This window comes from Canis aureus, chromosome 25, assembly GCF_053574225.1.
Source record: "Canis aureus isolate CA01 chromosome 25, VMU_Caureus_v.1.0, whole genome shotgun sequence".
NCBI lineage: Eukaryota > Metazoa > Chordata > Mammalia > Carnivora > Canidae > Canis > Canis aureus.
Genome location: NC_135635.1, coordinates 12,797,523 through 12,821,466, shown reverse-complemented (window position 1 = coordinate 12,821,466; position 23,944 = coordinate 12,797,523). Strand labels below are relative to the sequence as shown.

Sequence of the window (23,944 nt, the reverse complement as noted above, 5' to 3'; positions counted from 1 at the left end):
ACAGAGAAAAAAAGTAACACATTAAGAAAATAAAATAAAAAACTGGAGAAGCCTAGCTCCTATGTGATTGACCCCATCTCAAGGTTAATTTCCTGATATTTCAAGTGAGAACTGTAGGCAATTGAGTTTAAAAATAATCTCTTCCCCTGTGGTTTTAAAGTACATCTCAGTAGAGTGTTTAAGTTTTACTCATTTTTTCCTCTTGCCTAGTTAAAGAGCTCCCCACTTCTAACCTTAATACCATTAAGTTTTCCTGCAGCATAGGTGAACTAGAAGAATGTAAGAAGTGCTCACCCAGCAGGTAAAAACATTCACTTCACTTAATGAAAGCAAGCAAAATATGCTATCAGGAATAACAAATGCAAAAACTCTTAGCAGCTGAATCAGAGATTAATGCAGATAATTGACTTCACAATTATCTTAAAATTTTTTTTTAAGATTTTATAAATTTATTTATGAGAGACACAGAGAGAGGCAGAGACAGAGGGGGAAGCAAGCTCTCACAAGGAGCCTGATGTGGGACTCGATCCCTGGACCGGGATCAGGCCCTGAGCCAAAGGCAGATGCTCAACCACTGAGCCATCCAGGCATCTTTATCTTAAAAGATTTTCAATCCTGAGTAATCTACTTAAATTTTGTTAAAGGTTGATTTATTATGGTGAGCATAAACTAATACTTAGGAAGTGCTTCATTTTCTTATTTTGACGAAGGCATCTATATTTATCTGGATCTCCTCAAAGCAGAGTCTGACACACAGGTGTGGGAAAACGTAGTGTTTTATTGTTGCTGTTGTTTGTTTGTTTGTTTTAATATGATTACAGGGAACAAGGATGAGGAAAAAGGGTAATGGACAGGGAAAGGGGAAGCTCAGATAGGAAGATGCTTTATGATTTTGGCAAACCCTGTGGGCAGCCCGTACTGTATTGTGTGGGATCTTTGAGGGCCTTTAGAATGTGGCTCAGAACTGCCCTTCCTGGGAGGAAAGGGGAGGTGGAGCATTCCTCCACTCTTGTTCCCCACTGGTGAAGGGTGGCCCCATGAGCATCACCTCCCCTCTCACTTACATGGACTGAGGGATAAGTTTCACTTGCAACATCAACATCAACCTGAGACTGGAAGTGAGAGGTCGTAGCACTAGCACAAGTGAAATGCTAACTGGTTGTACGTACAAGCAGTTAATTGAAGCCTACATAGAATTGGTTGGTCCCTGTACCAGTGGCTGAAATAAAAGAATTTTAAATAGTTCCCCAAAGATGTAAGAATACAGATTTGAATGATTTCTATTACTGCTATTCCTTTCACATAGAATATACTAATAATCTAAGCAGTCTGATACTTGGATAGTATAGTTATTACATATTTCTAGAGATTGAGATATTTTGTGTCAGTCTCATTTTTTCAATTAAATAATCATATTAATTTTTTTCCTAAATGCTATATTAAACACTTAACCAAAGACTATTAACTTGTCACATGATTTTTTTTTTCTCAGAAAACTCAATTGAAAGGACAGAACTTAGAAATCTGATACAAAAGTTTATCAAAGTAGAAAATAATACTTTGGGGCAATCCTAATTTTCAGAAGTGCTAAACATCTTTAGGCATTTCCATAATTGTAATATCCATTTCTTTATTCTAATCCCCTTTGGAGAAAATGAGGTTAAAAGAGCCATTTTTCCTGCAAATTTCTTAAATTTTCCTGGGAGGAGTATAACTATATTATCTTTGTACAAAAGTAGTCCTGGCATAGCACACAAATTTATGGAAAGTATGATATTCTTTTGCTAAAGGTTTTCCTTTTAGCTTCCTAATACTTTCGTAAAGAGTGCCTTTTCTTGGGGCAAAATAATATACTTCGATCTCTCTGTCAAAGATATGTGATTTTATGTGAACTTAAACATTTTGATTTCTTCCTTTATTTTCTTAATGAGATCTATGATAACTAATGTCAGCTTGGTCTTCACTGCATTCCCAGCACCCAGCACAGTAACTGGTACAAAATGGTACCTGATAGCTATTTGTTCAATGAGTGAAAAAGTATCATACATCAAATGCAGTCCTATGCACACAGTGTCAAAAATAAATAATATATACCTGTCTTCAAAGAATTTCTAATCTAATAGGAGTAGAGAAAGACAAGTCATGAGTCAGTTTCATAATTGTTTAATAAACACTATGATAGATTTACAGTAGACAAAGGATGCTGTGAGGATTTTAGAAATAGTAGAGAAAGAGTGAAAATTATAAAATGTCACAGCATTAAATAGAAATAGATACATTGTATGTTACTGTAGCACATGAAGGTGAATGTATGGTTTACTATCCATAAAGCAGGACCTGCAGTGTGTATGTGTTATGTATTTTCTAGTCATGATAATCCATTTCCACTAATTCATCCAGGCTCTCTTTTGGTCTCCTTGGTGATTAATCAAAAGCAACACATGTGTTTTGCTCTATGACTAACGGGTTGCACCCTCACTCCAAGCTATTTTCTCATAGATTATTGTCAGTGCTTCACCACATTGAGAAACTCAGTGAGATGATCAAGATGTAACAGCCCAAATTTATTATCTGTTTGAAAATGAAGTGCATGGCCAGTGGCTAGTTCAGAGAAAAATAGATGGTGCCATATATTACATATATCTACTATTTATTTTAGTATACTTTGAAAACATTGTAAGTTACATGTAAACATATACTTCAAAGAGAGATTATTAAATCAACTCATTTTGTCTCAGATGCTTTCATTTATAAAGATTAACTATACTGTGAAAAGTTCAAACAACTCTCATTGTCTAAAATAAGGAAGTGAAGGACTATTTGGCACACTCAATAATTCTTTCTGCATCCTAGTTAAAAGGCATAGCTAAGTCACTGATTTAATTTATTGTGAATTTTAATGGAGACTGACCACACAAATCCCTGCTAAAATTTGATGAATAAAGTCATTTCTCATTTCAGATATAGGTACAAATAGTAAATTAATAAAAGCTTTGTTCTTTTGTTTTGTATTACCAAAATGCCTCATGGAAATTTGAGTGAGAAGGTAGAAAATTTTTGTCACATTAATTCCTCATCTTAGTAGATGAGGCTTCTAGAAATGGCCTTTATTATATTAATCTGGTTAAAAAGTTTCTTTAAGCTGGATAGGAAATTTGTTATAATGGAATGAGGATTTTAAAAGGTGGTATATATCTCAGTCGACAAGCATACATATGGAAATGCATGAAATTCATGGACTTTGAATGCTATAAAACATTTTAGGGTATGTGGCTAATACTACTTTAGTGCCTGACATTTCCTTAGCTCTTCAGTGAAGCAATACGAGTGGCCTATGTATTATCTAGTTCAAATGCCCACTAAAATATAGGCCATCCTCCTTCTCAGATGAGAAGACTCAGACTCACTGTCTGAACACTTTTTAGAACCCAGAAACACTCCTTCTCAAGGAAGCTCCCCTCCTTCGAAAGGCTTTTGTCTACCAACTGAGATCTGTCTCTGGAGACATTTGTTGCAATTCTACTTCCTTGGTTCTAAGCCCATTCTTCTCAGAAGACAGGAATGCCAAGGAGATCCTATCAAAACCATTAGGAAAAGTATTATTGATGTGAGAAAAATGAATACAAGTAAGCAAAATAAAAATATTCCAAAGGAAACCAATTAGCAATTTAGTAACCAGCCTTTGTTCTGAAGTGTGCTCATTCTACATATAAACTTTACTTTGTTACTAAGTGAATTGGAGCCATCTAGTTCTATTTTATGATGATTTGTTTTGTGTAAATTAATCATTCAAAATTATTTAAATATTAGATATTATTGTCTAGGTTCACAATTGGTTAATTGTGAAACTAAATGTCCATCACTTTATAGACAGGGAATCTAAAATATGTAAAATACCAATATATTTATAAGCAATCCTTTCCTTTTCATTTACATTCTAGATATATAGATTTCTGGCCAATAAAACAGCCATATTAGAAGGATAAGAATTATAATTCACAACTTCTACTTAAACTTTAAGAGACAAGAAAGAATGTTATTGATACATTTGTTGGTAAAAGTGACCAGTTCTAATCATAACACGGATAACATTTTTAAAGGTAGGAATGCCTGGGTGGCTCAGTGGTTGAGCGTCTGCCTTTGGCTTAGGGCGTGATCCTGGAGTCCTGGGATAGAGTCCCACATCGGGCTCTCCACAGGGAGCCTGCTTCTCCCTCTGCCTATGTCTCTGCCTCTCTCTCTGTGTGTCTCTCATGAATAAATAAATAAAATCTTTCAAAAAATGTTTAAATAAATTTATTTAAGGATAAATAGGTTCCTCAACTATTAAGCTATTAGGCATAGTATTTCTGATATCTGGCCTCAATATAGGTTCAAAGGAAATAATTTTGCATACATATTTCTAAAATGAGCTAGCAGAAAATTATTGCACTGGCATGTTCTAGGCCACATGACTGTTTTTGTCAAACAAATTTCCTGTTTTATTAATGACTCATAACAAATTTGATATGATATAAACAGAAATAAAACAGAAAACAAATGTTAAAAATTATTGTGGAAATGCTTCCAGAGATCAGTGTTATACTTTGAAGGTAAATCATATGCAATTTGGGGTTTTTTTTCTCTTTTGTTGTTAGTGTGAGACTATTCAGGCCATGAGATGAGCCTTCGATTTGTCTTTGAGATCTTTCATTAACCTACATTATGTGCCTTGTCATATTCTGACAGAAGTATAAGTATCATCAAGTAAGATTTGAGTATATGGCACTCAGCCAGCATTATTAGTATCAGAGCCAGTTGAAAAGGATTTTCACAATTGAAATGTCTGAGTCTTGACAGAATCTAACTCAATTTGAATGTTTACAGATTCGGTACTGGGCTGCCCATGACAAAGAAGCAGCTGCCCATAGAGTTCAGGTCACCAGTCAAGAGTACTCAGCCAGACTAGAGAACCTTCTGCCCGATACCCAATACTTTGTCGAAGTCAGGGCCTGCAATAGTGCAGGGTGTGGACCTCCCAGTGACATGATTGAGACCTTCACCAAGAAAGCACGTGAGTTTCAACATTTGCATTCTAGACTTGGCAAAAAATACCAGTTGACGTAATCACCATGCAGGTACATTTAAGAGAAATTTACTCTCGAACAGTCTTAGCACATACAGTTTTCAATTTTATCCTTTACAATCACCCAAGATTAAAAAAAAATCCCACATTGTTAGTTATTGTATATGATGGAAAAACGTGGAGAATGTCTTCCTGCATTTAATGTCCCAGTATAGAAACAAAATGACAGAAGCTCTCTTTGTAAAGACCTCCCGCCCCTCAAATTTTGTGTCATTAGATAATCAATTTGTCTCTCTGTTATTATTTTGAACAATGTTTTTATAGGAGTGCATCAATAGCATGAGAAAATTAAAACTCTGTTTATTTTCCTTACTTTTATTTATAAGCCTTTGTTATTGCACAGTGCAAATGCAAGTTAAATGTTATAGCATTCTGTTTGCTCTCTTATTACCATATGTTCTAATTGTTTATATAACAAATGCCTACCCTGCTTAGATCTTTCAGTCATTCTTGCCTCTCCGGCTTCACTTTGATATCTCCTTCTTGAACCCACATTGAATGTATAGAAAAAGAGAATTTATGTTCAAGACTCTAGGGAGTTTTGCAAGAATTTAAAGACATGAATACAATTAGGGTTTGACAATTTATAAAATTACTTGGGGAAAAAGTAACAACATGGCGGTAAGATATCAGACTTTGGTGTTGGATATGGGTTTCAGATTTGTCTTTGCCACTTACTAAATGTGTGACAATAGACAAATTACCTCATACCTTTAAACCTGTTTTCTAATTTGTAAAAGGAGCATTCATTCCTGGGGCATTTGTTCTTTTTATTTTTTTTTCCGTTTATTCATTCATCAAAAGTATATTAGGTGCCCATCACTGTTCTAATGATGAAGGATACAGAAGGGATTGAGCCAGATCCAGAGCTTCTTCTCATAGGATTTACAACTTAATGGAAGGACATAGAAAAAAAAAACTGACAAATAAGTATGTATGAAAATATCAGATGACAGGGCAATAAAATGAATAAACATAATAAAATTGAAGGTGACTTGGGTGGGAGCTGAATTCCAATTAAGTGATCAGAAAAAGCCTCTTTGAGAAGATGCCATGTGAGTCATATATATGAGTATATGAGTCATAAGAAGGGCCCACTATGTGATGACTGGCAGGGTGGAAACTTTTTCAGGTAGAGAAAATAACTAGTGTAAAGCCTTAAGTGGAAATAGTTTGGTATGCTTTGAGTATAGAAAGACCAGTGGGCCCAGAGTGTAGGCTGAGGTGAGAAGAGGAAGTATGCTGGGTTTGAAATATAAAGGACCTCATAGCTGTAAGTCATGTTAGGAGTTAGAATTTTTTCTAAGTCTCATAAGAGCCATTGGAAGGTTTTAAAGTAGAGAGTGATACCTAATTTATATATATATCTGGCTTCTGGATGGGCAATGGGTGGTGATGGAGTAAGAGTAAAGTCAAAAGAGCCAATTAGGGGAAAATTTTAGATGATAGAACTAATTGATAATGGATATAGAGAGCAGTAGAAAATTTTCTGCAGACAGAGTTGACAATTTGGTGCTGATTTGGATGTTGGCATGGATGAAATGGAAGACTGAGTACTGGATTTTTGATTTAGAAACTCAGAATTCAATCGTGTTATTTGCCAAAAATGGGAAAACCCACAGAGAGGAAGAATTGGAAGTACATGGCAAATGTTCCATCCTGATTACATTTGAGAACCTTTTAGACATCCAAGTAGAGAGAGGCAATTGGGACAAATCCTAGGTCATGTCAACATCTTGAATTAGGCAGAGGACATGAACCAGCATGGGATGGTTAATGGAAAGGAGCAGCCAGAGAGGTAGAAGGAAAACCAAATGTTAAGAAATCATGAATTTAAGAAAAGGATGAGATTCAGAAAGGGATTAGAAGGTCAACTCTCTGGAATTCTGCAAAGGTATTAAGTCTGAAAGGAATGAAACATGACATTAGATTTGACTGACTGGAGATGATAGATGACCTTAAAAAACAGCAGCTATAAAAGGTGGTGAAAAAAGAAACCCAAGCAAAGAACAATGACAAGAGACTAAAAGATATTTATATGACCTACCTCACAGGCCATGGGTACATTAAAGGAATCCAAGGACAGAACTAAGCAGCCTAGTGTGTGTAGGCATGTAGTAAGCACTCAGTAGCTTTTGTTGTCACATCATTAGCATAATTGACTCTAGGCAGTTTGCAGAACTTAAGTTGGATATGGTGACTGTCACTTGCATATTATTACTTTCCACAGCTCCAAGCCAGCCACCAAGAATTATCAGTTCCATAAGATCTGGTTCACGCTACATAATTACCTGGGATCATGTGGTTGCGCTATCAAATGAATCAACAGTGACAGGATATAAGGTATGTAAAAGATTACAGGATTAGTCCACACACAGGCTTTATTCTTATAAAAAGTGATTGATGTTTGGACTTGATTGATGTTTGTTTCAACAAAACCCATTCAGCTTTCTTATTCTAGCCATACAGCAGAATCAAATGACATAACACCATGTTAAATTTTGAAATGAGGAAATATGTGAATTCTACAAAAATGGTATGTCAAGTGAGCAAGATAGGTAGAATAACTGCTTTAAGGAATAGAGTTGTTAAAATAATCAGTGCATAAAGAGGAGAAAGAATCCATTTTTGTTTGGCAATGACTTAAGAGTGTTGCCTAATGCACAGCACACTCTGTATTGAGTTGCATTCCATAAATGAACAAACAAAAAGGAAAAAGATTATTTCTGTATATTCTCTATATCACATATTTTTATTGAATACTAAACTTTAGGAATAATGTAAAAAAATTAAATTATGAGACAATATCTTAAGATGACTTCAATATGTTGAAAGAGCCCTCATTTTATACCTCTTCCATAAGAAAAAAAACCTCATTTACCCCCTGTCTTTAATTTAGGTGATTAAAAAAAAAAAAAAAAAAAGTCAGCTGCTTAAGAAACTTCCCCTTGGATCACCCTAAAAAAATAGGTGAAATCGATTTTTGTGAATTAAAAATAACATGAATTTTCCATCTAGTGTTACACACAGCTTTCTAGGATTTTTTTTTATTATTAATAAGAGTCTAAAACATTTTCATTATAGTTTTAGTGTTTTGGCATTGGCTCATTAGTCCACTTTATTAAGTATACCTATTTTGGTACTTTTTCAGGTACTCTATAGACCTGATGGCCAGCATGATGGCAAGCTATATTCAACTCACAAACACTCCATAGAAGTCCCAATCCCCAGGGATGGAGAGTATGTTGTAGAGGTTCGTGCACACAGTGATGGAGGAGATGGAGTAGTGTCTCAAGTCAAAATTTCAGGTAAGCCAGGCATTTAAGATGCATTTCCATTAAGTATTTGTAAGGTTTTAGGCCAAAAAAGATTCTCAAGAACAAAGGTAGGATTGATATGCACACCAATATCAGTGTTTTCCTAGGTAAATTTGAAATGTCAAAGATGTCCTGAAACTTGGTATTTCTTCTTTTATGAGTCACAAAAGTAATTTTGCAACATACCTCATACTTTTTGATTATTATCTGGATGACAAAGCATAATTATACCATAATGCAAGTAAGATAATAGCATTGTAAGGTAACAGATGGTAGCCACACTTACAGTAAGCATACATAACATACATGCTTGTTGAATCATTATGTAGTACACTTGTCTCATTATATGCCAACTATACTTCAATTAAAAAAAATCACAATGCTGCATTATAGTTTTACATAATACTAGACCATTAGATAATAATATCCAGACTTCTCATAACAAAAGGAAATTCACTGAACTACTATTAATACCCTTCGAACTCCTTTTTCTTTGTCCTGTACCTATTAATATAATAATAAATAGAAAGACACCAAATGGTAGCTTCTTCCTTTACCCCTCTCTCTGTGTCTCAGCACATGTGTTCTTTTTCTGCAAACTTATTTTTCACAGCATTGGTTAATCCAAAATAAATACTTAAGGCAATGACTTCCTGTCTTTTTGGGATTTGTAGAACTCTATCATTTAAATTTTGATATTTTTTTTCTCATTCTGTATGATATAGTTTAATTATAATGAATTAAAATTGGTATTAATTTGAGAGTTTTATGAGACTGAAGTACTATAAATGCTAAATTAAAGACAAGAATAACTGATTCAGAAAAAAATTATAATTTGTATCTAAATAGATGAGTATGTTATATATTTAACTAATAATCAATTCTTTAATGCCAGAAGTTTTAGTCTGACCATAATTGCACAAAGAAACTGTAGAATTAACATCAGGGAGTATCAAATATTTGGTGAATAGTACCATTCTAGAATTTCCCTATTTAAGTGTGGATTTATTTGCAAATTGTCTAAATAGGTTTTCACATAAATTTAATTTACATTTATTTTTTTAGACATTATTATTATGTCTCTTTAGAAAATTTGGAAATTACCAAAATTTGAAAGGAGAAAAAATCAGTCATATTCCAAATATTCTAAGTTAGCTACAATTCTTCTAGTTCTCTTATACACATATGTAATTTTATGGTTTTGTTTCTGTTGAATATACCATGTAATATCCTATCCTACTTTTATGAATCATGTTAAATGGACAGTCCCCATGTCATTCAAATTTTGTAAATTTCACTTAAAATTATACCTAATATTCTCTCAAGCAAATGTATGAAATTTACCTAGAGAAAAGCATTAGACTGTAAATCTAAGAATACCATTTCAGTTTTCTCTATAATAAGTAGTACTATTTTGAATACATTTTTTATAAATTAACCTTTCTGCAGGTTAAATGTAAATAATTAAATATTTTACTTTTATATTGCCAATTAAAAAAAAGCCATTAATTATGCTCCTGCTATCATTGTATATGAGTACATTTTCCACCTTACCACTCCAAAGTTAGTCTCTTTCTTTTTAGCCATTACTATTATAATGGGAGAAAATGGCATCTTTTTTATTTTAAAACATTTTCTACCTTCTGAACTTTGATAACACAGTTTCAGTAGTTTCACACTTAGCAGGGCTGTTCCACAAAAGGAAGTCAGAGGGAAATGTGGATATTTTTTCAAGGGTGATAAAGTACAAAAGAATCCAGCAAACTGCTTTTGAAAACCAACCTTCCCTGTCAAGAAGTTGGCATAGCTTACTCTTGCTCTCTTCATTTCCTTACTCTTCATTTATCATCCCTAATATGAAGCAGAACCCAGTTCCTGGGGGTTAGACTACAGAAGTTTGTAGCTAGAGAGGCTGTAGCAGTGATGAGAGCATCAGCATAGTTATAACCAGTGATCTGCTGAGAAGTGTTAAACTGACTCTCCTGGGATAAGGGGAATCCCTGGGTTAGTCCACCAATTTCTGTGGTGTAAATATTTCCATCATGTCTGATTTCAAACTTCCCATGTGACTTCACTAAATGTGGAGCTAAGGAAAGATGCTGAGTAACATACCATTTTATATGTATAATATTGCCACTGTACAGATGCAGTAGACATAACCTCAAGAGCATTGGTAATATTAAAATGCAGTAAAATAATTAGGAAGTTATGAGTTTTGAGAACTTGCTACCTTTGTTTTAATTAATTAATAAGTTTACATAATTTCAACTTTAGTAAGTGTTTTTTAACAACTTGTTCACATATTTCCTAAAAAATTACCAATTAGCTGTTGGGAGGTGGCAGGGGCCACCTGCAGCACACCACAATTATACTCTGACATCCCAGTGAAATAGCCCACATAGAAGGCACAGAACATGCTATTTATTTATTTATTTATTTATTTATTTATTTATTTATTTAATAAATTTATTTTTTATTGGTGTTCAATTTACCAACATACAGAATAACACCCAGTGCTCATCCCGTCAAGTGCCCCCCTCAGTGCCCGTCACCCATTCACCCCCACCCCCCACCCTCCTCCCCTTCCACCACCCCTAGTTCGTTTCCCAGAGTTAGGAGTCCTTATGTTATGTCTCCCTTTCTGATATTTCCCACACATTTCTTCTCCCTTCCCTTATATTTTTAAAGAAAATTTAAATGTATTCAGAATAGTTCCATTTGGCCAACTAATGGACAATATTCTTATTAAGGCAGAATTTCTATTATTTATTTATTATTCTAACCATGACTATACAAAGAAACTATACAATGAACATTAAGAAATGTCAAGTGTTTGGTGGATAGTACCATTCTAAAATTCCCTTAAGTTTATTTGCAAACTGTTTAAATTTTTTCTAATGAGAGAAGCACATGAATGCAAACAAATTTTAGGCTTTCTTGTAAATTTAAAAGACTCAATACTTTGTTTCTATTTTCATGACTAAAATATGTAGTCAGGAGGGATATAAAGCTAGATTTTAATGTTTATAAGCATTATGCTGTTCATTTATGTGCTCATTTATTCATTCAACAAATATATGTTAAATGCCTACAGTGTGTCAGGCGCAGTTCATATATTTAAAATATATTTTATATATAAAGTAGTAACTAGAATTTTCTGAATCTTGACATGGCAGGTTCCTTCTTGTCATTTTTGTTTCTGCGCTGATGTGACCTCCTGAGAGAAGATTATATAACCACCAATTTAAGAAATCCCTTATTTTAATTCTGTATCATTCATTCATAATATTTATAACTACTCAAAATTGCATTATTAATTTTTTTAAGATTTATTTATTTATTTATTTATTTATTTATTTATTTATTTATTTATTTATGAGAGAGAGAGAGACAGAGGGAGAAGCAGTCTCCATGCAGGGAGCCCAACGCGGGACTCGATCCCGGGTCTCCAGAATCACACCCTGGGCTAAAGGCGGCACTAAACCTCTGAGCCACCGGGGCTGCCCAAATTATCTTATTCATTAATACTGTTTATTGTCTATCTCCATCCTTATTTGAACATAAGCTCCATGGGAATAAGCTCTTGTCTGACTTCTTTAACCTTTGAATCTCTAGTACATAGGAGACGTTTTTGGCACATAACAGTGGTTTAACATATATTAGCTAAATTAATTTATGATTTATGCATAGAATAAAACTTAGTTATAAGAACAATTTGGGTAATTTAAATTACAGTTTATATGTCCAGAATGTTGATACACCTCCTCGTTAGGCACAAGGTTTGTATTATGCCACATGGTAATCCACAATTTGATTCATACAAAGCTTAAGACATCATGTGAGAGATAGTCTAGAAAATTATTGGATATGGTGATTTGCATCTCCACTCCTCTCTGATTTGAACACTTATTGCTATCATAATACATTATTCCCTATCAGATGTTTACAGCTGGCAAATGTAACACCACAAATGTTTCATCAGAAATGCACTATCTCTAAGGAATTATTTTGTTTTTTCCTAAGGAATTCTATATTGTCGCTTAAGAATCTTTTGTTTTTATTCATCAATATGAGCTAAATTAGAAATGTGCAAATAGCTATAAAGTATTTTGAATATCAATTTTAATAAGCTAGTTTGCCTTATTGCATACTATAAATTGTAGAATTTAGATTAAGGATCTGTCATAACTAAATATCCACAAAGAAGCATTTCATGCATTTCATTATTTGTATGAATGTGCATATTTTGAGCTTTTATTCTTCCTTCTAGTTTTTATTTATTTTTTAATTTTTTTTTTACGATAGTCACACAGAGAGAGAGAGAGAGAGAGAGAGAGGCAGAGACATAGGCAGAGGGAGAAGCAGGCTCCATGCACTGGGAGCCCGACGTGGGATTCGATCCGGGTCTCCAGGATCGCGCCCTGGGCCAAAGGCAGGCGCTAAACCGCTGCGCTACCCAGGGATCCCTTCCTTCTAGTTTTTAACAGATAACAGATATCTTAGTCAAATCAGGGAATACTTTTAAGGGCATTTTAGAGGCTGGACTTCCTCCTAAGGACAAGTCATAACCATATGGAAACTTTAAGGTGGTTGGAGTAACATAATCAGATGTTTGCACTTGAAAAATCACTTTGGTGATTGTGGAAAATGTATTAACAGGGAAGAAAGATGTAAGGAGATGAATTACAAGGTTATTATTATAGAATGATTAAAAGATGATGATGGCCAAGACTTAAAGAGGGCAGTGGTGAAGTCTAGGGTGGGTTTTCAAAGTGCAAGGCATCTCTTCCATTTGATTTAAAGTTGCTGTATATTCATTGCATTGATTTTGTAGCTTCTAATAAATCTGTAATTTATTCTGATGTTACCATAGATGATGTAATGTCATCATTTAACCTACTACTTTTGGTAACTCCAAGTTATTAAGTTAGACTATATAACCAAAGCCACTGACTTAAACACTGATGAAAAACATATTTTATATTTTCACTTTGTCCTCTTCTTCCTAGTAGCAAGAGAGGAAGGGCTAGGAAGCCATTCTCGAGATGAAACTTTTAGATATTAACTTCATTACCCGCGGGCTTCCTTCTATACTACCCAAGTAAGTAGTACAGTATAAAAGAACCAAGAGGATAGTTGGGATGTTTAGATTTAATTCCTACATTATGGAATTAAAATGTTATATTGAAATCATCACTTTTGCAGATACTTCCTCTGTAAGCATTTTAAAAACCAAAATTATTTTGAGCATCTAATCTTGTATAGTTGCCCAAATAGAGAAGAAGAGGGTAGTATAAAAGGTGTTTTTAGTATTACTTTACCCTGCCATATTTAATAAGTTACTATATAATCTGTGACCCCCAAATCTCTAATTTTGTAAATGTCCTATATTAATTGGTGAAAATAGATTGTCTGAATATATTATCTACTAACCTGAATATTTGGAATTGCATATTATATGACAGTTGAATTCCATTCTTATGAGTCTATCATCATAATTTTTAAATTATATTTGTGATTATGGCACAGTCAAATATTATTAGGAAATGCTATCTCTTCAACTATTTTAAAGTAGTAAAACAGTTTGTTTTCCTTTGCTATGTTCTGTGTGGGATCAATTTGAGAGTTCAATGGATGAATTCTGCATATGTATTTCTAGGGTGACAAACAGCTTACATTTAAAATGACCTTTGGGGCAACTGGGTGGCTCAGTCAGTTAAGTGTCAAATTCTTGATTTTGGCTCAAGTCATGTTCTCAGGGTTGTAAGAAAGAGCTCCACGTTGGGCTATCTGTTGGGTGGGGAGCTTGCTCAAGAATCTCTCTCTCTCAAGAAAAAAATTACCTCTAAGATACATAGTCCTTTCATTAATTTTGAATGATGACCATCCACTTAAAATCTTTTCCAACATTACAGCTGTACTTAACACTTCTAGTTGTGTAACAAGCATGAAAATGAAAGAGAAATTATATGAACAAAATAATAGTTTGTGCATCTCAGAATTTGACTTAAAGATAGAACCTCTGCATCCAAAACTAACTTGGGTTTTCCTAGCTCTTCTCCAAGGTTGCTTTTAGCTACTAGCAAGTTAACAGTCCCAACATATTATTTTCTTCATTTATTTAGACTTAGAAATAACTAGGTTGGGAAACTCCTCAGTGAAATACACTATAAGAATAGAAAGAAAAATAAAAATAATCCTTCTATTTGGTAGTAAGGTTTACTTACTACCAAAATAATTTTAGTTTATGAAATACAGTCTTAGTCTATGAAACTATACTAATACAAACAATTAATTACAAGTAATTAATCTATGCTTAGCAAGCCCTCCTGAAGCTTGCATTCTAGTGGATATCAGGAAAAAAAAGAACTAACACCAAATAATAAAATCTCTATATGTAGGTTTAAGGACTATAAGAAAAACGTAAGTGGCTAACATAGAGAATAAAAGAAGTAGACTAGGGGCACCTGGGTGGCACAGTAGTTGAGCATCTGCCTTTGGCTCAGGTCATGATGCCACAGTCCTGGAATCAAGTCCCATGGGGAGCTTGCTTCTCCTATGCCTATATCTCTGCTTCTCTCTGTGTGCCTCTCATGAATAAATAAATAAAAATCTTTAAAAAAAAAAGAAAAGAAAAGAAAAGAAAAGAAAAGAAAAGAAAAGAAAAGAAAAGAAAAGAAGACTGACATGAATAAGATGATCAGGCTAAGCCTTTAAGTACACAGGGTCTAGGCTGAAATGTAAAGGAACGGAACTAGCTGTACTATGAAAGTAAGGATGAGAGTCATAGGTACAAGGAGTGTAGGAAAGAGCCTACCATGTTCAGGAAGCTGAAAGGAGGGCAGCCTGGGTGGCTTAGTGGTTTAGGGCTGCCTTCAGCCCAGGGCATGATCCTGGAGACCTGGGTTCGAGTCCCGCCTTGGGCTCCCTGCATGGAGCCTGCTTCTCCCTCTGCCTGTGTCTCTGTCTCTCTCTCTCTGTCTCTTATGAATAAATAAATAAAATCTTTAAAAAAAGGAAGCTGAAAGGAGGCCAGGGTGACTAGTATATAGTGGTGCAGGATGCATTGGAGACAGCAGAGGGGTAAAAACTGTGAAAGACCTGGCTTTGATTGCATCTCAAACTCATTTCATACTATTCTCTCATTGCAACTTTCCCCTTCAACCCATCCTTATAGGCTTTCATCAGAAGTCTGTACTTTTTTCTGTGGGAAAACATCAGCATTCTTTCAGGGATCAGTAATGCACCCTGATGAAGATCATTTTTGTTGTAGTGTAGGCAGTACATTGCTGTGGAAGAAAGAGGAGTCGGTAAGAAGAGAGCAAGTTTGAGAGACTATCAGAATAGGCAGATTCCATTCCGGAAAGAATCAACTTATGGGGTAATTTAAGTTTTTTACTGCTCTGAGATGCAAAGTAATTTACCAGACAAATGAATAAAGAATGTATATGGAGACTTTTTTAATACACTTCAGAGAGGAAAATATATATTTTAGATTATTTCTTATGTAAATCATCAAAATATGTAAGATTTAGTAATAAAAAGATAGGAAAAGCAAGAAAACTAATAAAGTTGTTGTAGAAAAATGTCTAGATCATGTTGTTTGACTTCTTCTCAAGGGTTGGAATTCCCTGCAGGACATTCATGGCCTACATTCTCTCAACCTCAGTTTAAACACTATCTGTGATGGGCAGCTAATTCACCATTGTACAAGTGGCCATTAGATTTATCAGTGGTCAATGTATTATGGATCTCTGATCAATTTTGGAGTCATTGAACTCATTTCCGATAAAATCTAGCTCATAGGAACCACCTATAGCTTTCTATAAAGTTCTTCCTTTTCTCTCTCAGTGAAAGATGATTCACCTTTCAGGAAAGATAAAGCATATCTGGATAGTTTATAATAGACTATTGAATTAGATTCTTAAAAGAGAAAACAAAATCATCTATAAGAGTTTTTAGAGTGAATGTCTCCTGGTTTTGAGAAAAACAGGAAATCACAGTTGAATCATCTGCCTATAGCTCCCAAGTGGAGGAACCACAGGAGATGCCCTGAGGACCCTGGCACCCCCAGTACTTCTAACACCCTAGAGGCCAGAGCCCTGCCCCCCACAGCAAGAATAGTAGTGGCTTCTGCATTTCCATGCCATTCCAATTCCCCACCCTGACTCCATGCCTCTCAGTGGCAAGAGCATCTAGGAAATACAGTTTTCACTTTTTTACCTCAGAGACAGAATAGAAAAAGTACAAGAAATGGTGCTGAAATTCCCAGAAGAAATGTAGTACACTTTCTCCGAAAATATGTAGGTTTACATGATAATATGAAAACTAACAAGAAAACCAGAGCCAAACTTGGATTTTTGGAAATGTCAAAAGAAGTTAAAGAAAATAAGTAAAATGGCTCATCATGTCTAAATTGATTTCATGATATAGAAATGCATATTATTAGAAAATTATAGGACAAGAAAACCTGTAGCTATTGAAGCTATAACACAAAAATATCTAAAAGGGAAATGTACCCAAGATATAGAAAATGATGATTCATACCTCTTGATCACCAACAATCACAGATAACAATGTGGCTACTGGGATCCCTGGGTGGCGCAGCGGTTTAGCGCCTGCCTTTGGCCCAGGGCACGATCCTGGAGACCCGGGATCGAATCCCACATTGGGCTCCTGGTACATGGAGCCTGCTTCTCCCTCTGCCTATGTCTCTGCCTCTCTCTCTCTCTCTCTCTGTGTGACTATCATAAATAAAAAAAATAAATAAATAAAAAATGTGGCTACTATATTTAGTTACTTTCCACATTTTCTTTTTCAGTGTTATGACAATTTCATAAGGGACAACATTGTATAAAACCTTCAATCAGAATTTCTATTTTGTTTAGAAAAGATTCCTAGAAGTAGAATTCCTAGATTAAAAGGCAGAACCTCTCAAACACTTGGCAAATATTTGATCCAAATTGCTATCCAAACAGCAATGCCCATATTTTATCATTAAAGAATTTTTATTAGCATTTTGACATTAAAAATTCTTTGTTAATTAAGCAAAAGTACTATCTCATAATTTTTATTATTTTTAATTACTATTGAGATTAACATATTAATATGTGTAATAGCTACTTATATTTTCATTTCTAGAAGTTCTGTATGTTATTTTCTCTGTTTAATACTAATAACTTTATGATCAACTTATAGAGCAAGGTTATTAACATTTTCATGTCATATTTGTTGCAAATATTTTTTCCTTCAAGTTTGCATTTCACTGTTATTGATGCTAGATCAATATGGTTCATTTGCATGCAAAATAATGAATTCTCATTACAAAACACTTCAAATATTTAGTGCATGTAAACAAGCCATAGAATAATAGATACAATTTAAGTCCACTTATGTCAAGCCTAAAGCAGAAAATAATGTAGCAATGTCTAAAGAAGTATATATATGACATGTAAAACTTCCCAAAAAAGAATGATTAATGCAAAATTCAGTATAGTATAACCTTGTGAAGGGGCAGAGGGCAATGGGGAAGAGGCTCTTAGGGTGGTGACAATGCTATTTCTTAGCCTGGCTGCTAAGTATGCAGGTGTTCTGTTGTAGTAATTGTTAAATTATATTTTTTAAAGTACTGATTTAATAACTTATTTCAAAGTTGTATAAGTTAAAAGGGGATTGAAGAAGTTGAGGAGTAAAAAGTTTATTGAATTTGGCATTTTATAGGTGTATATTTGCTTTCTAGGGTTACCATCACAAAGTACCACAGACTGGGTAGTTTAAACAATAGAATTTACCTTTTCACACTTATAGAGGTTAGAAGTCTGAGCTCAAGATGTCAGTCAGGTTGGCTTCTTCTGAAGCCTCTTTCCTTGGATTATAGATGGCTGTCTTCATGTAGTCTTCCCCTCTGTGTATGTTTGTGTTCTGATTTTTTTCTTTTTATAAGAACACCAGTCATATTGGATTATAGTTGTTCCTAATGACCTTATTTTGACTTAATTACCTCGTTGATGACTATCTCTAAATATAGTCACATACTGAGGTACTGGAGGTTAGAACTCCAACATGGGGATTTTGAAGGGACTAAATTCAGCCCATAACATTATTGGTAATTTCAGGAGAAAAACTTCCATAAAAGAGTGTGGGTGAAGGTCTTATTTCTCTAAGCCAACCTCACAGAGCTTACATTCTGAAGAGAGGAGGCAAGATCAATCAGGAAGAAATAAATCAGGGGAGGGTAGATAAGTAGTGATGGAAGACAGCAAGGACTATGAGTGGGAGGAATGGCTTGCTCTGATGGGATAACACTGAAAAAGAGATTCAATGAAGTGAAGGATTGGTCTATGCAGTTATCTGGAGGAAAAGTCCTACTATTAGAATAATACAAAGCCCTATTCTAGGAGTATGTTTGGATGTTCAAGAAACATCAAGGAGACCAGTGTTACTAGGGTTGAGCAAGGCAGGGGGAGAGTGGACACATTTGGGATAGAGAAATAGATGGAACCGGAATCATCAGAAGGTTTATTTACAAGTCCTGGTTAAAGACTTTGGATTTTACTCTAAATGTGATGAGAAGCCATTGAAGCATTTTAAGATGAGAAATGGCAAAATCAGATTTATATTTTACAAGTCTTATTTTATCTGTTCATTGGAAGGAAGTAGAAATCTCATGAATGGTGGTAGAAAAAACTTCTGTGAATCTCTAGAAACTGGGAGAGCAGTTAGAAGCCAAAAGGTGACAGTCCAAGCAGTAGATAAAGTCAGCTTTGACTAGTATGGTCACAGAAGTGAGAAGTATATTCAGGATTCATTTGGAACAAGATCCAACAATATTTTCTGATGATTTTATAAGAGATGTGAAAAAAAGGACTTGGCATAATTCCAAGAATTTAGATTAACCAAGAGAATCACCTACTGAAATGGACAACAGTATCATCTACTTTAACAGAATTATCTACTAAAAATAGATGATTGGAGAAAATAAGGAGTTCAGATTTTGATGTGCTAGTCCATGCTATGTCCATTAGTCATCCAGGTGGAGATAGATTTTAAAAAGAAGAATCATCTAGCAAAACTGAGAAACCAGCTGAGGTCAGATAACAAATTTGTCAGAGAACCAAGCAGCATAATTATGTAACTATCTGCAATTCATACCAGCCTGGGTAGCAGATGGTTGTTGATGTTGCCTAAAGTTGGCAGCTTTCATGGCTAATATAGGAGGAGATCAGGGGAAACAAGGATTCATTACTTCTAGTTAAAGAATAATTTAAATAGCTGAGCAGAGTTTGTCTCTATTAAAACGTTTTCAGCCATCAGTAACAAACCCTCAAATCAAAATTGCTTAAGAAATAGGTGGCTTTTAGGCCTTAGTGAAATCAGTGTCTCAAAAATATAATCAAGATCCATTTCCTCCCAACCCCCTGCATCTCCACCTGCAATGTTTTAAAATCAAGTTCATTTAAGACTCATCTTCTTTGTAGTTACAATATGGCTGCAGCAGAGCTAGGAATTATTGCATGTAGACCTTATAACGTCCAAGGAAGAAGTCTGTCTCTGTTCAAACTCCATCTTAAAACAAAGGACCTTTACCAGAGACTCTCAGAAAATCTTTTTAATATTGTCTAGAATTGAGTTTACTAAACTAGTAAAATACCATTTATAAAAAAATTTTATTTGTTATTTATTTATTTATTTATTTATTTATTTATTTATTTATTTATTTATTTATTTATTTATTTATGGGAGACAGAGAGATAGAGCACAAGAGGGAGGAGGGTCAGAGGGAAAAGAAGACGCCCTGCTGAGCAGGAAGCCTGACTAGGCGCTCAATTTCAGGTCCCCAGGATCATGATCTGAGTCATGGAAGGCCTTAACCAACTCAGCCACCCAGGCATCCCTAAAATGCCATTTCTATGGTTGCTCAAAGTGATCATGATTTATCTCAGATCTGGGATGGTAAAACTTTCTTTGAGGAGTAAACATCTGAGCAAAAGCTGGAGAGTGTGTTGGCAAGGAAACAGAAAAAGATTTCTACTTAATATTAAAAGTTAAATAATAAGGTAAATAATGAGGTAAATAAAATAAATGGGGTTATAGGAAAATGAAAAAGAAGATACTAGATCAAAGAACAGCTTCATAAAAGTATAGTAGAGGGATAAAAAGTTATAGGAAAGATACAAAGTTAACTTCAAAAGCAGACAATTTAGGCAGGATTATTTTTATGAAGTAAAAAGGAATGGTAATCAATATGAATTTTGAGATTAAAATGAGGATTAATTATGTTGAACATATTACCAAGGATTATATCAAATTGAGATAACTCTGATCCAAAGTCAGTAAACAGAAGTTTGTCTTTAAACATATATATTTAGCACTATCCCTGTTAAAGAATATTTAAATGGGTAAATAGAAGTGTTTAAGGAACAGTGTAATTACTGCCATAGGAAAATTGTATATGTTTTTTCTTGTCTTTTAGATTAGATACTTCATAATACCCAAATCTATGAGACAATCTCTTCCCCTAAAAGGCTGCATTTGATGGTGTTTTCTAAATTTAGAAAGTTATAGTAGGAGGGTAGAATCTGGAAATATTATTGCTAATGGAACCTACCATGAAAAGGGACTCCCATATAAAGTAAGCGTTCTCAAAAAAGAGAGTTGAAAATTAAAGGAACTTATAATTTTGTTTTCCTTTAAATGTTTATTTAAATTCTAAGTAGTAAAAAATAAATAAAAATAAATTCTAAGTAGTTAACATACAGTGCATTATTGGCTTGAGGAGTAGAATTCAGTGATTCATCACTTACATACAACACCCAGTACTCATCATAACAAGCGCCATTCTAATACCTATCACTCATCTAGCCCATTCTCTATCCAGACTCTTTTTTTTTTCTACCCAGTCTCTTAATGATAGAGAACTAAGGTTTGATGGAGGAAGGAATTTATCATTTTTAAAGAATGTAATTACACTAAAGAAGTTCCAAAAAATGAACCGAAGGTCCTAGTAATCTATTTTTCATCTTGTTTGCATAATTCCAAGCTTTGTGAAATATAAAGTTTCAACAAATTTTATGATGTCATAATATATTGTATAAATAAGTTGGTCATGAGAAAATGAATAATCTTGCACCATGGCATATCTTATATGTCTAATTATTCGTAAGCTCAATTTTGCATGTTTATGAATGTTGATACATTAGTAGCATAAAAATTACATTAAGATATCTGTTCTCTATATACAAATGGAGTGGAAATATTCTAAAATCCTAAGGAAGGGATATTATATCCACTCCAAATGGGATATTGCTTTATATTTTCTCCTTAAATAAAAACAACAAATAAGTGAATTAAAATAATTATATTATCTTTAATGATATACACATCAACAATCAAAACATCATTTCAAAATTAATTTTCCTCTGAAACATTATAGGGTGTCTTGAAATGTGTAACCCTCTCAGGAAAGTATAAAGATAATTGTGCTGAGAAAGTTGAGTTTTAAATTTTCGCTCTGAAGAATTAATATTCATCCACAGTAACCAAAATTTTAAATCTATTTAGAAAAGAAAATGAGTTCATCATTGTTAAAACTAAATCCCTGGAAATGTCTCACAAATAGAACTGGAAACGTTTAATGCCATAATAAGAAGGAATATAAAACTCTTAAACTGGAAAGTGATATATCAACATATTAAAATGGTCCATTTGATACTACCTTAGGGACCAGCTTTAGTGATTTATGAAAGGAATGTTTAGGCCTCAAAGAACTTCCCAGAGTTAGATAAGGCTAGAAGCCAGACCCCTCAGTAGATTATTCACAGTATGAAAGCAATGCAATGAAGCAAAAGACACTCCAGAGCTGCTTTTTACAGATACCTTCTGCAAAATGAGCCAGACCAAGAGGAAATAAATCATTTAGAACATATCCCAAAAGTATGAATTTGTCCAGCCAGTTTTCTTTCCTCGATAACCTACTAACTAGTCCAGGCTTGTATAATGGACTCTCAGCTCTAAAGCAAATCATCAGCCTTAGTCACATGGCCATAAGAAGCAGGAAGAGTGTTACAAAGGACTCACTTAAGGAGACCCTTAGCCCACAGCCAGAAGTGCCCAAAAGTTGCGAATTCTTTGGATGTCAACATTGGTGTAGATAGATGATCCTTCCCATGCCCTCGCCTCTTAATTCCTCTTTTTTGATGATCTTGTCACCTGTTCCTGATCACATTCCAAACAGGGGTTCACAGACTTGAATGTGGTCCTTGAAACTTTAATGATAAAAATTAAATGGTAATTTTTACTAATTTCTAAGCCAAATTCATTACTCCTTCAAACATGAAATGTAAGCAATAAATCACTATCACCAATAACATTCACAGACATTCTCATCCAATATTTCAACTGTTAATGTATCACTTCTTCAAAAATATATTAGACATAATCTTAGTTCTTGTTTTTAATGTGCTAGTAAGCACACTAATGTGTTAATAAACATATATTTGCTTCCTTGATATTTTTGAAAGTATATTTCAGTATACTTGGTTTTCTTTTAGTTCTATATTTTATATTTTATGTACGTAAAAGCATTATTTGCAGCATTCTCAGAGATTTAGTCTGCCGAAATGTTTATGATACACAGAGGCTTAGAATCCTTACAATTCTTGATATGACTAATAACTGCAAAAAAATTAAAATTTTAATTTTAGGCATTTATTTTCTGACCACTAACTCTTATTTTTCTAGTTTATTCCTTCAGATCTCCTCCCACCTCCACCGTTTCTTCCACCCTTTCCCACCCGGACCTTCCATTCAACTTACTGCTTGTTTATCCCTTCTTCCACTCATGTCCTCAGGTCCCTCCTCCAAGAGCTCAGATTCCACAGCCCATAATTAAAACCACTTCCTTTTCTGCTCTTTACCTCATTTTCCCTTTAATGCTCCTCACATGGCCGAATCCAAACTCTGATTAAATACAAATTTGTGTTGTACTATGTGCCTGAATACAAGGAGAATTCTGTGCTCCTGTCAAGATCTCCCTGTGCATCCCCATCCTCAACACTTACCAACTCCCAAAACACTATTTGCCCAGGTCTAATCATGCTCATAGATCTCATTTATGGCACTAATCAAAGAAGCCCAGAAATCCCTGATTAACACAGTTCTGGGTGCTCCATTTTCTGACTCCATGTCTATCCACACTTAACTCTTAAAATCTTCCCACTCTGCCCCCTGGAAGTCATTGTTGGTCATCAGCCAAGTGTTCTATAACATCCATCTCTTCACTACATGTTTCCTTCCCCTTGTTTTTTTTCTTTAAGATTTGATCTATTTATTTGAGAGAACATGTGTGTGAGAGAGTGCATGCACATGTGTGCATGAGCAGGAGGAGAAGCCAAGGGAGAAGCAGACTCCCTGCTGAACAGAGAGAGGTGGGCTCAATCCTAGGACCCTGGGATCATGACCTGAGCCGAGGCAGACACTTAGCTGACTGAGCCACCAGCTGCCC

General features: G+C 34.5%; 1 protein-coding gene across 3 annotated transcripts in view; it reads left to right on the top strand.

Annotated features, from left to right (window-relative positions):
* CNTN1 (contactin 1) overlaps positions 1 to 23,944 on the top strand; it is a 349,722-nt gene that overhangs the window by 307,216 nt on the left and 18,562 nt on the right. For all 3 annotated transcript variants that reach the window (XM_077870439.1, XM_077870441.1, XM_077870440.1), the window contains 3 exons: positions 4,867 to 5,053; positions 7,356 to 7,468; positions 8,277 to 8,433. In XM_077870439.1, coding sequence (XP_077726565.1) covers positions 4,867 to 5,053; positions 7,356 to 7,468; positions 8,277 to 8,433 — 457 coding nt within the window. The remainder of the gene's footprint in view (positions 1 to 4,866; positions 5,054 to 7,355; positions 7,469 to 8,276; positions 8,434 to 23,944) is intronic.